The 16,033-nt window shown below is 45.0% G+C and overlaps 1 protein-coding gene across 1 annotated transcript; it reads right to left on the bottom strand.

The window, feature by feature from the left end:
- Positions 1-16,033, bottom strand: LOC126007003 (chymotrypsin-like elastase family member 2A). Its single transcript, XM_049772533.1, has 9 exons — positions 15,994-16,033; positions 15,655-15,743; positions 11,519-11,616; positions 9,858-9,986; positions 7,408-7,544; positions 4,997-5,142; positions 3,790-3,942; positions 1,349-1,506; positions 1-88 (listed from the first exon to the last, which is right to left on the bottom strand). Exons 1-9 carry the CDS (start codon positions 16,031-16,033, stop codon positions 1-3), a joined length of 1,038 nt encoding a protein of 345 aa, XP_049628490.1.

Consider the following 16,033-nt stretch of genomic DNA (forward strand, 5'->3'; position numbering starts at 1 on the left):
TCAAGAAGCTGCTCCCACCTGGACTTTGTAATCATGCTCGGGACAAGACACTGTCTTTGATAGTTTCTCGTTGACCTGCTGGGACTGCCTATATGGAAGAGGCTCAGCCTGGTGTCCTGTTGTTACGGCTCAGGGGAGGGTGGGATTGTGAACCCCTACAATAGGCCAAATGTGTGGATAGTCATGTTTCTAGATGGTATATTGTTTCTGATAAGGTGGAAAGCAACCCAAATGTTAACAGCTACTATTACTTGCCCACCGTTGTTCCCACTCAGTCTCATGGCCGAGACTGACTCCTGCTTTTAGAGATCTCTTGTGGGGCATTCTAAGATGCCAGCACTATAATCCAGACTTAGAATGCCAAATCTCTGGAGCCCAGGTCTCAGAACAGCACGCAAGAACTTTTTTCTGAGGATGTTCATTGCAGCAGTGGGAGTGGGAAATAAGAAAACAGATGAAAGCTTTGTTCATTGCATTCATGCTCTATAATAGTCGACAGCTGTTCTAGCAGGTGATGGAGATACCAATCCGGGATATAAAATGTGATATGGTGCAAAGTGAAAAAGCGAAATTGCAAATCAGTATGAAGACTAAAATCCTCCCCTCTTTTTGACTAGAAGACCTAGGTATGTGCACATACTGATGTATATTTGTTAATACTTTTTATGTGCATTCAAATTCCAGAAGACCTCAGTGTCAGCTGTAGTACTGATCATGTTTGGATGTGGAATTGGGACATATAAGATGAGAGGGGAGGGGTTTCTGCTTTTCACTTGATACACTCTCATGTTAGAAAAAAATAGCTTTACAGAAACTCCAAAATGTAAAATTTAGCTGGGAAGAGCTGCATATTATTCATCTGGTACTGCTATTCCATGAACATTTGTTGAGCAGGAGATGGCCCATGACACCTGTCTCCCCCTCACTTGTGCTTTTTCTTGGCCATGTCCTGAGATTGACTCATCTGTCTGGCTTTGTCTAGGCAGGTGCTCCCAAGCAGAGTGCTTTGGGCCAGGATCATGCATGGGCACACTAGCTCGTCTGCAGTTGTCAGGGTGGTGTACAGGGAAGAGGGGGACAGCTGGTTACCTGACCCTGCCACTGCTGGAGATTGCTCCTGGATCTATATGCCTGCCTGGACTTCTAGCCTGAAACACAGGACTCTGCCCAGCTGCCTCTAGGGCCTGCTTTCCCAGTTGATCCCTACTGACATCTGACTGTGCTTTTGACTGCAGCCTGCACTGTTGTGCTGGTGACCAGATTTGGGAACAGCTGATTTTGGGGCTGAAAAACCAGGACAGCCACCCTGACCCCTGCTTTGTGTCTCTGAGGTATTTTCCAGACCAACTGTCTGGTGACTGATGTGGCAGCTGAGACTGGAAAGGAGGCAGAATTCTCTGGGGAAAGGCCTTGAAGGGTTCTGTTAGCCAGTTCCTTCAAAGGCTGGTGACACTTTAAAAGCTGAACTTGACTGGGGTCCTGCCACAAGGAATCATGATTTTCTTCCTAGTTTACAACAAAAAAGAAAAAAAGATGACCTGATTTCTTCTTAGTTCTATGTTTGTTTCTTTGTTTGTCTCCTACAAACTTTCTGGAGACCTTTGGTGCATGTGATCACTTGCTGATAGACACACCAGACAAATGAGCAAGGAGCCTGCAGATATTAGGGGGAAACTTGGATGCAGCCTCCTGCTGATTGTGACAGTGCCCGTTTGGCAGTTTTTTTTTTTTTTTTCTCGTTTGTTTTGTTTTGTGGCCACATGCTCATGGCTGACATTTTCTACTTGATTTTATAATAAAGTGTCATTTTTATTCAATCGAACGGTTCTCTACAGATTAAACTTAAAACAAGGAGCTCAGATGCCAGCTTTCTCTTCATTTGGGGCTCTGCCACTAACACTGCAACTTCTACTTATTCTGCCTTGAAAAATGGGGAGGGTATATGGTCTTGGGCAAATCCCATTTTATAGAGGAGCCAACTGATGCCAGGAGTGGGCAAAAAAAAAATACCAGGCCCAAATACCTTTCCTTTCCCCCTAGGCTGAGGATTGAACCCAGGTCAGACACATACATGCAAGGCAAACACCCTCTCCACTGTGCTAATCATTCTAGCCCCCTTGATGTTACCGTGGGAGGGGCTACTCATGAAATAGTGTGCCTACGGACTAGGGGTTGAATCTGGAGCTTCCACATGCATACCAGACCTTTGAGCAATCTACCATTTATTTTTGGATCACATCCAACAGTGCTCAGGGCTTATTACTCCTAGAGGACCATGTGGGGTATTGGAGATTAAATCATGTTGGCCACATGCAAGGCAAGTGCTCTAGCCAAACTGTATTCTCATTCTCTCATTCTCTCTCCACAAGTGTAGTTAAAATGTATGTATGTATGTATTTATTTTGCCACACCCAGCAGTGCTCAGAAATTGCTCCTGGCTCGAGGGACCATATGGGATGCTGGGGATCAAATCCGTGTTCATCCTGAGTCAGCCACATGCATGGCAAATGCCCTACTACTGTGCTACCACTCTGGCCCCTAGTTAAAAATATTTTATTTATTTATTTATTTATTTATTGGTCTTTCAGGCCACACCCTTTTGATGCTCAGGGGTTACTCCTGGCTACGCGCTCAGAAATTGCCCCTGGCTTGGGGGGACCATATGGGACTCCGGGGGATCCAACCGTGGTCCTTTCCTTGGCTAGCGCTTGCAAAGCAGACACCTTACCTCTAGCGCCACCTCGCTGGCCCCGTTAAAAATATTTTAATGAATAATTTTAATATTTATTGTGAATATAGGTTCATGGCTAAAGACAACAGGAATTGAGCTGCCATGGAAGCTTTTAATGCTGGTTTGGAGCTCATGGGAAACAGGTCTCTGGGGACACAGTCACAAAATAGTGGGGTCAGCTCAGTCCCATTTGCCCAGTCTAAAATAGAAAGTTCTATACTGGGGAGATAGCTCAAAGGGCTGGAACACATTCTTTGCATGTGGGAGTCCTGGCTTGGATCCCTAGCACTGCATGCTACCCTCAGTACTGTCAACCCCTGAAAAATGAGACAGAAGTAGTTTCTGTGTACATCAGGACCTAGTCCCAAAATAGGGAAAAAGAAAGTTCTGTATCTCTGACAATCTCCTCACTTTGGGAAAACTTAGACGATGGATCACCTGACAGAGTAATGGGGATTCTTGAACAGAATAATTCTGGATAATAAAACTCTGGGGATCTCAAGTGGTCAGGTTTTGAGCATTACTGTTGAATATGACTCTTTAGAGACCAGAGAAATAGCACAGCGGTTATGGTAAGCACCTTAACCAGTAAGGCTGGGTTTGATTACTAGCACTTCATATACATTCATAAAGAGTGACCCCTGAGTGCATAACTTGGAATGATCCCTAACACAGCCAGATGTGCACCCCTCAAAATCTATTACCCTTTAAAGCATTGGATAGTGGGGTCTGAGCTTCACACAGAAAAGCAAAAATATGCCCAGAAGTCCTACAGAACCTACTTTGTGTGATTCTGGGGATCAAACTCAGGTCTCACGTATACAAGGTATGTGAAACCATTCAGCCTCATGATGGACCGGAAGCCACTCTTCATGTCTAAGGAGTGTTCTCTGAATTCAGTCTCTTTGCACGGGAGAGTATCTGCTGGGGTTCCTCTCGGGGGGCTCCTGTCTAGCTCCTCTCATAGGAAGGAGTGGATTCAATGAAAGGTAGTAGGCACTGCCCTTGTGGGGACAGGGTTTGATTCAGTGGCTCATCCAAGCTGGTCTGGTTCTTACCTTCCTGATCCAGTCGATGTAGTTGGAAACCCGTGTGAAGACAGAGGGTTTATGGTAGTAGTTGCAGCCAAGGGAGGACCCGAAGCTCACCACGCCATGCACTTCCCACTGGCCGTTGGCAGCTTGGCAGTTCAGAGGACCCCCAGAGTCTCCCTGGGGAAGATGAGAGCTCTGTCAGGAAAACCTAGGAGCCTGGGGAGTGGCCCGCTAGAGTGCTAGGGTTGATGTCTTTGTAGCATGTTCATATTATTCTGTTGACAATGTACCTCATTCTCTGAGGCCAGCCCTTGTGGTCACAATTCATGATGGTACCATGATATCAACAAGAGATAATGTTTATTCTTTCTGCTGGAACTGGAGCTAATTTTTTTTTGTTTTGTTTTGTGTTACATCTGGTTGTGATTAAGGGTTACTTCTGGCTCTGCACTCAGAAATCATTACTCCTGCATGCTTGGGAGACCATAATGGAATGCTGGAGATAAGACTCAGGTCAGTTGTGTGCAAGGCAAATGCCCTACCCATGATACTGTTACTCTAGCCCTGTGGCTAAGTATTTTATATGCTCTGTCTCAATTCTCACACTCACAGAAAACTGGGTGGTCAGTGGTATGAGTATCCCCAATTCACTGGTGAGAGGAAGCCCTCAGAGGTGGTAAAGTGCCTGAGGTTATCCAGAAGGTCAGTGTAGGTCCAGAGGCACAATGGATCTGAAGTGTAGGGGCATAGTGGGATCTAGAGCACATATAAGTTTCTTTCTGCTGGTCCCAACCTGCTGCAAAGTTGAACACATTATTGTGCCTTTGGATTAAGGCCTTGGTTCTAGGAAGACCGTGGCAACCTGGAGGGGACAGTGGATACTGGGTGGGATTAATTCAACAGAAGTCTCCTTAGGGCTCTGCCTTGGATTTAAGTTGCTCATTTTTCTCCCTTCTTTCAAAGAGCAAATAATAAAAGAGATGACAGTATGAGAGGCTTTGATGAGACCTAAAGGGGGACTTCCCAACAGGGAGAGAGATGCACACTACAAGGAGAATCTCAAGGCATTTTTTTCGAGATACGCGGAGATCTAAGTGTAAACCTCAAATGTATGGCACTTTATGTTTGTGTTTCTGCCAGAAGGTTGGAGGAAAGGCTTTAAGACCCCAAAGACCTCCCCAGTTCCACCCCCATATTATTTTGGAGGGGACTTTTGACTTCATGCACTCACATTGCAGCTGGAGATCACGCCATCACCTCCGGCACAGATCATGTTGGTCTTCACGGTGCTGCCCCACCAATCAGGACTGGAGCAAGTTGCATAGTCCACAACCAGCAGCTGTCCCTGCTGCATGATGTCAGGAGATGCTCCATTGGCTGAAGGAGAGCAGAGAAAAGTCAGGATAGGGACAGAAGGACTTCTGAGCAGTAAAGGACCTCATGGGTTTTGTGCCCAGATCTTTCCTTTCGGTTGATCTTTCCTTACTGTTGATCAGCTCCAGGGATGCAAAGGGACCAGCTATGTTTGTCTGTACTGTGTCCTCCCAAATGCTTGTATTAACGAACATCTGACTGAAGCTAGATCAATTATCTCCTCAGAGATTGGGACTAAACAAACAAACAAAACATCATCTCACAGTGAAAGGAATCTTGGGAGCTGCTAGCAATTGGTATCCTTGTTTGTTTGGGACCATACCAAGCAGTTGTCAGGACTTATTCCTGCCTCTGTACCTCCTGGCAGGGCTTAGGAGACCAGATGGGGTGATGAGGATCAAACTTGGGTAGGCTGAGTTGCAAGACTAGTGCCCTACCCGCTGTACTATGGCTCCAGCTCTGTGACTACCATGTTTTTCTAGGGATAGAAGGATAAAGAAGTTCTGCCTAGAAAATTAATTCTCAGGGGTTGGGGAGATAGCTCACAGGGCTAGAGTGCATACTCCACAGAGTTTAGGAGACTGTGCTGTAAGTAGCCCCTGAGCACTTCAAGGTGTAATTCTTCTCTCCCACCACTCAAAAGAAATTCTAACAGAAGGTTTCTTACAGTCTTCCAGCCCTTGATTCTGTCTCCTGAAACCTGACTGCCTCTGCCCTTCCTTAAGACTCTTAAATCCTTCTGACACAATTCTTACTTTGCTGACCTAGTTTCATGAGTTTCTCTCATTCACATTAATATAACAATAAATCTGTTGGCATTTGGAGCCTCAGGCTGGAAATTTTTTTCTTTTCTTTTTTCTTTTTAAATTGTTTTGTTTTGTTTTGTTTTTGGGTCACACCCGGCAGCGCTCGGGGGTTTGTCCTGGCTCTACGCTCAGAAATCGCTCCTGGCAGGCTCAGGGGACCATATGGGATGCCGGGATTCGAACCAACATCCTTCTGCATGCAAAGCAAATGCCTTACCTCCATGCTATCTCTCCGGCTTTTTAAACATTTTTTGGGGGCTGGGAATCTCTTTAATTGATTGAGGCTCTGCAATTTATAGTATTGTTAGTGATGGTTTTCCATGCATATTCCAATGACACGTCCATCACCAGTGTATTCTCCTCCCTCCTGCAAGGGCCCCAGTGTCACTCCCTTTCAAACCTCTCCACCAACTCAGTTCTCTTACACTGTTGCCTTTGGCCCCTTTTTGCTACCTTGCTGTGTATCTTGAGATCCTACATATGAGAGAGATTATTATCTGTTCCTTTCCTTCTGACTAACTTTACACAGCATGATACCCTCTAGATCAGGGGTCCTCAAACTTTTTATACAGAGGACCATTCCACTGTTCTTTAGACCACTGGAAGGCCGGCTTATATTTTAAAAAGAAAACCTATGAACAAATTCTTATGCACAATGCACATCTTATTTTGAAATTAAAAAAATAAAAGGACTTTCATGCAGAAGGTCATTGGTTCAAATACCGGTGTCCTTTCCAAAAAGCTCCGAATGACACTTCCACCATCTCCTCCAATACTATGACCACTGCTACTAATGGCAAGCATTACTCGCATTACAATTCTTTTGATAATTTACTCCTGGTGGGCTTGGGGGACCATATGTAATGCCAGGGATCTGACCTGGGTCAGCTGTATGCAAGGCAAGTGCTCTACTTTCTCAGGGCCTGGGATGGGTTGGTTTTGATGTTGGGAGAGGAGATTTTAAGGAAGGCACAAGAGACTTTTGTGGACCCCACTGGCCTGAGATTCCATAATGAATGCTGTTCTGACCTCTGGGCTTGGTATATCTAGAGGAACTTCTTATCCAGGTGACATAGCTACCAGTAACCTTCATTTGGTCATAGCTGACAGTGACAACAACACACAGCACTAACTATAAGCCAGATACTGATCTAAGCGCTGCTCATTGATGATTGCCTTCTAACATGACAACCATGTGATACAGGTGCTATCATATTGCTCCCATTTTTTGGTGAAGAAACTGAGGCCAAGTAATGAGCCTAAGGTCACTCAGCTAGTTGGTGGAACTGAAGTTGGAATACAGGCAGTCTGACCTATCAGTCTGCATTATCCTTCATCTCCGAGGCAGCCCTCTTTTCTCCTAAAGTCCTGGGATTGATGATTACAGAGGAGCCCCTGGATGGATGAGAGGCACCTCGCCACCATTTTCTCCTGAGCAGAAAGTCTCCCTGTACCTACTTACTTTGCAGTCTCCCCCAGCCAGTGACATAGCAGCTGAAGTTGTTGGGGAGAATGGTGCCAGCAGGTGGGAGACAGGCCAGCTGGATCTTGTCACTCAGGGAGACAGGGTTGGCCAGTTTGAGCAGGGCAATGTCATTCCTGGGGTGATAAAGAGGCAAACCATAAAGTCAGGGGTGCTGCTTCCTGCCCCGATTTCATTTCTGATTTCAGCTCTAAGCTGACAGAATCTTCCTTCTACTGGGGATATGATATGAGGAATTGAGGAGAGCAGTTATGATTAAGCCTCAGAATGTTTTGGTTTTTGGGTCACCCCAGCAGCACTCAGAGGTTACTCCTGGCTCTAATGAAATTGCTCCTGGCAAGCTTAGGGGACCATATGGGATGCTGGGATTCGAACCACTGACCTTCTGCATGCAAGGCAAATGCCTTACCTTTATATTATCTCTCTGGCCCCTCAAGAATGTTTTTAGGGGCTCGAGCGATAACACAGTGGTAGCATGTTTTCTTTGCACAAGGCTGACCCAAGTTTGATCCCCAGCATCCCATATGGTCCCCTAAGCCTACCAGGAATGATTTTTGAGCAGAGAGCCAGGAGTAACCATGTGGCCCAACCCCTCCCCTCAAAATAGAATATGTTTTATCCTCCAGTGGAGCTCAGAGCCCTAAATTCCCCACAGCCTTTCAGGGGAATGTTTTTCCTTTTCTGGGGGTTGTGGGAAGGGGAGGGATTTGAACCACACCTAGCAGTGCTCATGGATTACTCCTGGCTCTGTGCTTAGGAATCACTCCTGGCAATGCTCAGAGGATCAAATGTGGTGCTGGGGATTATACCAGATCTGGTTGTACCATTTCTTCAGCCCCTCAGGGGAATGTTTAGAATAGGGAAGGTAAATAACTTTTCTCTTACAGTGTCCACTGTGATGGTGGACTATGTTGACCGGGGCTTGAGCCTCTATCAAGGGACAGTAAGAAAAAAAAATGTCCATGGTAGTCTGGCAATGTGTGTCCAACCTATATATTCCCTGTATTCAGTTTAGACAATGGCAGGAGCTCTGTCCAAAAGGTATTTTGCCTTTCTTTCTTTCTCTCTCTTCCGCCTCCAGCTGTGGTGTCATCCTCATCTGGCTCACTTTCATCCCCGACCTTTAAAGAAGGTATTTTCTACCATGACTGCAATGACACCATTCCCAATGACACTTGTTACAATATGACATACTGACTGTGCATTGAGAGCTGAGAACTCTAGCTTTCATCCTTTTTCTGCACAGGGCCTATGATGTGTTTGAAGAGATACTAGGTGATTCTGAGACTGTGCAGGTAAGAAGAGGTGTGGCAGCTTCTCAGAGCTTCTCAGTGGCCTTCAGAACCTGAAGGCTGATGGAACCCAACCTTTGGGATGTAAAGAAATCTAGGCTGGGGCCCGGAGAGATAGCACAGCGGCGTTTGCTGATTTAGGACCAAAAGTGGTTGGTTCGAATCACGGTGTCACATATGATCTCCTGTGCCTGCCAGGAGCTATTTCTGAGCAGACAGCCAGGAGTAACCCCTGAGCACTACTGGGTGTGGCCCAAAAGCAAACAAACAAACAAACAAAAAAGAAATCTAGGCCACACAGACAAACCCAGACCTACCTACAGGCCTGCCACCTCCCCCAATATATGGGAAGATGCCTTCAAGATGCTGCTGTCAGCACCATCTATTTGCAGAGGAACCCTCAGCAATAACTGCTGTGCTGAGTCTCGTCAGAACTGATATAATTACTGATGATGACAATAATTGCTGGTTGCTGCTTCAAGCCAGTAAATGGGTCCTTGCCATTTTTCTGTATAAACCTCCTTCCCTCTACCCTGGCTATCTCGCAGAGTATCAAAGACTCTTGAAAATGCACAAGGCCTTACTAAGAGGGGGCTTAGTCTAGAGAAGACAAGAGATCTATGTCCTCCTTTAGTGACAATCATGGCAGCTCCATAACCATCCCCGTGTCCAGCAGGACTTGACATAGAATAAGTAGTAGTTAGTAGGGTTCAGGTTGGACAGAGACCTCAGCAGCTCAGCCATCTTGTCTCCCACGCCCCATTATTCACATTCCTTTCTCCTCCAGGCATCTTGGGGCACCCTCACTTTTTTTTTTTTTTGGTTTTTGGGTCACACCCGGTAGCACTCAGGGGTCACTCCTGGCTCTATGCTCAGAAATTGCTCCTGGCAGGCTCAGGGGACCATATGGGATGCTGAGATTCGAACCACCAACCTTCTGCATGAAAGACAAATGCCTTACCTCCATGCTATCTCTCCGGCCCCAAGGGGCACCCTCACTTCTAAAGGGCATTGTTCTTTCCTGTCCTCTACAGAAGGAACAAGAAGAAATGGAGGATGCTCCTATTGCTTTCTTTCAGACACCCCTTGGTTTCTACCCTACTAACCCCACCCTAAGTGCAGCCAGACAACGGGTACCCGCTGGAGAGCTTGCTGGGGTTCCACTTCTCATGCACCACAAGCTTGGAGACGCTGATGGCCACAGAGCCAGGTTCATTGGTGGACAGGCTGTGTCGTCCCAGCACCACACGGTAGGTTCTGGAGGAGCTGGAAGAGAGGGGGCCAAGGACAGAGACATCAACAGACCAGTTGACAGAAAGACAGACAGTCTCCAGTCAGGGGCTATATGCAAGCATAGTTATTTCCTGACTATCCTTTTCTCTATGTTCCCCCCTTAGACAGGGACACCCCAGGACACCATCTCCAGAGGCCTGGCTTTTGGACAGTACCAGGATGGACTCATAGGAGCATGTAACACAAGACATTGGTTGGTAGGTGGGACATTTTTTCCTAGGGCAACCAGTTAAGCATAGTCATCTAATAGTTACAACTGGACAGCAGGTATTTTGGATAATGTTAGTTTGTTCAATGTCATCTTTTTTCTTTTCTTTTTTTTCAATGTCATCTTTTTATTGTCTATTTTTAGGGGGAAGGTATGGGTGAGCTCCTAAGCAGTGCTCAGGATGGCTCCACTGGTGTTCACAATTAACAGGCCAGTGGTTCAATGCAAGGACCAGAGGTTGTTGTATTGTTTGGGATCTGTGGTGCTGGGGAGATCTGAGCCACTGTAGTGGTGTTGGGGCCCCAGGGCCATGCACCCTATGGATCTCTAGGCCCTCCATGGTGCTGTGAATCGCACCTGGGTCAGGTGCATGCTAGGCATACACCCTAACTGCTGTACTATTTCCTGGACCCCACTACTATCTTGAGGAAACTAAATTCTAGCCAACATGGAGCAAAATGATATTATTTAAGGATAATTTTTAAGCAAAAATAGAAATAAAAGGTATAATGCTATAAATGCTATTGTTCCAGGACATAGGCCTTTTGCTCTCAAGGGCATCTTCTTGTTGACTCTCCCACCTCTTCTATTCAGACCAGATGAGGAAACGGAGGCTCAGAGAGGTGTAACTGGCTCAGAAACTTACAACTTGTTAGTGAGAACTGAAATTTTGAACTCTTCATTTCTATTGTTTTCCCTACCGCCTCATAGAGCTTATATGTTAGCTGGGGAGTGGAGAATTACCTGGCAGTGAGAATCTCACTGATCCAAGGGGATCTCCAGGAACTGATATAAGATCAGAGGTGGAAGGAGGAAAAGGAGAGTTGGACAATACCTAGAGTCTTTTCTTTCCCTATGGACCTAAGTGTTAATAGTCAACCTTCATTACTAAGTGCAGACCCTGTTACGTGTTATCTCATTTAATCCTCTCTGAGTTCTGCTTCTTGCATTTTTACAGTAGATGGAGAAGGAGAACTTCAAATTTTTTTTTATGTCACTCGAGAAAAACACAGATCCAAACCAGGAGACCACATTTAGTACCCCTAGAGAGTCAGCCAGGAACAGCATCCCCACCCAGATCCTCCCTCAGTGAATTGAGCTAAAGGTTGATTCAATTTGCTTTAGATAATAACCCACACATTAACCAATAGACTGAGCTATAGATCAATCAATGTTGGTTTCTTTGCCAAGTGAGTGGGTATTTGCAAGATTGATTTAGGCTATCTGAGCTCCAGTTCTTGGAGCTGAACACTGGCCAGATCGGGAGGGGCCACTGAGGACAGGGACTCGAAGTTACCTGATGCAGTGAGCAGCTGTCAGAACCCAGTTATTGGCCACCAGGGACCCTCCACAGGTGTGGCGCCACGCTCCATTGTAGGTGTACTGCAGGGACACCTGGTAAGAAAGATAAGTGCTCTAGTGACTGACAAATCCCAGCTCCCTGCTCCTCAGCATCTTTGAGATGGAACTCAAAGGTGAAGGCAGCTCCCAGCTCAGTACAGAACATTTCATAATCAAGACTCAGCCATCAACCTGCTACAGCAATATAAAGACAAGTAGCACAGGCCAGAAAGAGAGTGCAGGGGGTAAGGTTTTTGCCTTGAAATTGACCATGCTTGGATGCCCAGGAACCCATATGGTCCTCCAGGTGCCACCAGGGGTTACTCCTAAGTGCAGAGCAGGAGTAGCCCCTGTGCATTGTCCTGTGTGGCCTAAGCTCCTACCAAAAGAAAAACCCAAACCAAACCTTAACACAAAATCTTTGATGAACAAAATAGCCCCAAAACTCAATAATGACACAATTCAAAATAAGTCTTGAACATTTTGCCTCAGCATATTTTGTTGGCATTTTCTCCCTTCTTGGGAGCTATATTCTTAGGATTTAACACTTTGTTTTAATGTCTGAAATGAGACTTTTAATTTATCCCCAAAGCCTACCCTTTTGAGTCATCCTCCTCTTAGTAAATGGTCACCCCCATTTAAAGAGGTGCTCAACCCCAAACCCTGACTTTTTTTCCACTCCCTTCCATCAGAGCAGTCACTCAACTCACCCAGCCTATTCCATGTGCTTTACTTTTAGGGCAATGGAGTGAGTTCATCCTGCCTTCTATTGCAACTGCTGCTCCCCCATCTTCATCCCCCACATTTTTTGATGGCTTGGGACATACCAGACAGTGCTCAGGGATCACACCTATCAGTAGTCAGGGTATTATATATATGATATTGGATATCAAAATGAGGTCAGTTATGTGGAAGGCAAGTAAGTAAGTACCTCAACACCTCTACTATATGAACCCGACTGAATTATTATCTTAGCTTTCTATCTGTCTCCTCTGTTCCGTCCTGGCCCATTCCTCACCCTGCATTTTCTTTACACAATAGCCAGTTAGTAAAGTATGTCTTAATGTCTCTCTGCCAACCCCCCCTCCAGAAATCCCCAAGATCTCCTAGTATTAAATCTCAAATCTTATAATGCCCTAGAGCAGAAGGAACTTTTGTTCTGTCCAGTGTGAGATGAATATTTTTAACCTCATTTATAGGCCACACAGGTGTAACACAGGCAACTAATAGCAAGCATGTGTTTGTCTTGTGACAGGAACTTGCACCTTCTATGGCCTAGGGAGGACATCACCAACCTGTGCTTAAGAGGCTCTGCCTGACCTCCCCGACCTCATGGACTCATCTTCTCTTTGCTCCAGCACACTGACACTCACAATTGCAAATGTGGCAAGCACACTTCTTACCAAGGTCTTTGCAATGGGCCATTCCTTCTTCCTGGAAGATTCTTCTCCCATGATTTATGTAATTTCCTTCCTTACTTCCTGTAGACCTTTGCTCAGGGTTATTTGCTCAAGGTTATCTGAGAAGTTTTCTGTGGCCGTGGCTATCCGCTGAGCACATGCATGCAAGCGTGTGTGGACAGACACTTCTGAACACATTTATAGACACACACAGGAACACATGACTTTTTTGTCCTCATCTTAGATTTTTCCTCACTTGACATGCTATTAATTTATCCATTCAATTGTTTCTTATCTTACTTCCTTACTTTAATAGAAGTGTTGTGGGTGCTTATTTCCTAACATGTTCCTAAGACAGTGCCTGCCATAGAGTGGGCTTTTAAAAAAGACTTACTAGAGGCCTGGAGAGATAGTGCACCTCCAGGAGTTATCCCTGAACACAAAAACATGAATAGCCCTGAGCATCTTCTGGTGTGGCCTCAAAACAAAACAAAGCAAAGCAAAACAAAAAACAATTGTTTTTTGACCTTATTTTTGCTTATTTGAACAATAAGCAAAAGAATATAACAATGGAAGTGTTTACCAAAGAAAGTGTCTGATCTTTTCTGTTCACCTGAATGCCGTTCCTCTAGTTTCTCCTTGAAATTCACTCAGAAGATGATGGAACTCCTCATAACATCTCAACATTATCTTTAATTATTTATTGATCTATTTTTAGTTTGGGGTCACACCCTGCAGTCCTCAGGCACTGCTCCTTGCTATTGATGTTGTTTGAGGTACCACACAGTACCGGGGAAACTACATCACTGGGAATTAAATCCGGCCTCCCTCATGTACAACAATTGCTCCAGTCCTTAGAGCCATCTCCCTGGTCCTCCAGAAGAGTTTTTTTTTTAATCTCTTATAAAATGAAACCACCCACACATTAGATCTATTTAAATCTGATCATGAATAGATTCATTTGGGAACTTTTGGAGAAAGGAAGCTACAGCCAGACACAGACCATTTCCACTATGTTTCCTGTTTCCAAGGAGGAAGAGGAGGAACTTTTTCTTTTCTCCCAAAAACCTCCTTTCTGATCAGCTGCTTGTAGTTTCTGTTTTACTACTTAAGGGTTTTAGATGAATTGATTTTTTTTTTTTGCACAGGAAAGAATATACTGTTTATTAATACAAGGCAGGAGAAACCAAGGGATTCTCATTTCTACTTAATAGAACTCTAGTTCAGAAATGAAACAAATGCAAGAAATATAGATGACCAAAGTTTGCACTCACTAATGAGGAACCAACATTAATTGAAGTGAAAAATAAAGCAAAGCTTTGTAGTTGCCTAGCTGTCCCCAGGGAATCAAGCAAGTCAATGCTTATCAGTCTTCCTCAGAAGAAACAATTTTGATTAATGTCAGACTCAGCTGACAGCCTATTAAACCTTGAAGGAAGGATATGCTTCAGATATAAAAGATAAATCTTTGATGAATAATTCAACCCTCTTGCAATTTTAAGCATTAGATTTTGTTTGTTTATTTGCCACACCAATAGTGTAGTTTTCAGGGGTCACTCCTGGGAGGGCCGAGGGACCATGTGGTGTCAGGAATTGAACTAGTGCTCCAGAATGCAGAGCATGTGGCTCCAGTCCTCCCTGGCCAGTAGATGAATTGATTTTTTAAAATACTTAAAATTGGGGCTGAAGCATTAGTACAGTTATAGGGTGTTTGCCTACATGTGGCTGACCCAGGATGAACCCGGGTTCGATTCCTGTTCCCGAGCCTGCCAGGAGCGATTTTTGAGAGCAGAGCCAAGAATAGTAACCCCTGAGTGCTGCTGGGTATGACCCCAAAACAAACAATCCCCCAGAAAAAACCCTTAAAATTGGGGTTGGAGTGCTAGCACAACAGGTAGGGCATTTGCCTTGCATACGATCAACTGGGGTTCAACTCCCAGCATATCATATGGTCCCCTGAGCCTGCCAGGAGAGATTTCTGAGCAGAACCAGGAGGAACCCCTTAGTGCTTCTGGGTGTGGCCCCCAAACCACAATCCCCACAAAAAATCTTTAAAAAAATACATGAAAGGATGTCTCCACTTGAAAAAAAATTTGAAATGAACTGAAACCATTCTATAGAAAATAATATTAAAATATAAAGAAACTTACAATATAGACAGCAAAATGTGGCCCTAAAAATAAGGTGGGAAGCAGATATGAGTCTCCACCTGCTTTAGGCTAACTGGGTGACAGAAGCAATTATGGAAACTTCCTAAGTTCAGTTATCTTCTTTGGAAATGGGTTCATAAAGCCCATTGTGTAGGGTTTTGGGAGTGACTGAAAATCACGATAGCTGGCACTATAAATGTATAGTAACTTATCACTCAGGTACCAGATACTGATATCAGAATGTGAATATGCTCATCTTATTAAAAAAAAAAAGTGGTTGGTTTGAATCCCAGCGTCCCATATGGTCTCCGTACCTGCCAGGAGCTATTTCTGAGCAGATAGCCAGGAGTAACCCCTGAGCACCGCTGGGTGTGGCCCAGAAACCTATATATATGTATATATGTATATATATATTATTGTTGAATTTCCTTATCTTTCCTTCTGAGTGTCAGAGCAGAGGATAGGACAAAAGGATGAGGTGTGGCAGGGTGAGAGCAGACAAGTAAGTAAGGTAAGAAGGTAAACAGCAAGAAGTCACTCACCTGCCAAGGCCAGCTGTTGGGTCTCACATCGTCACCCCCAACCACCCTGGGCAGGTGGGGCTGGTAAGTGGGGAGCCCACAGCTGAGAGCTGTGAAAAAAGGAAGAGATATGTGTCTAGGAAGCAATGACCCTCACACTGTAACCTATACTTGTTACATTCACAAATCCTAGATAGGAAAGCCCCATTCTGAAAGAATCCCAGAGGGTCAGCCCCCTTCTTCCACTTTTTTAGAACTTTAACTTTCTTATAACCACAGGATGGTTCTAGGGGTGATGGAAACATCTGCCTCTAGTTCCAACAGGGGATTGGAAAAATGTGTCTGGTTGGAGGGGCTTACCTCCAGCCACCAAGGCAGACAGTAGCAGGATCGTGATCAT

Source organism: Suncus etruscus, chromosome 4 (genome assembly GCF_024139225.1).
Source record: "Suncus etruscus isolate mSunEtr1 chromosome 4, mSunEtr1.pri.cur, whole genome shotgun sequence".
In the NCBI taxonomy this organism is placed as follows: Eukaryota; Metazoa; Chordata; class Mammalia; order Eulipotyphla; family Soricidae; genus Suncus; species Suncus etruscus.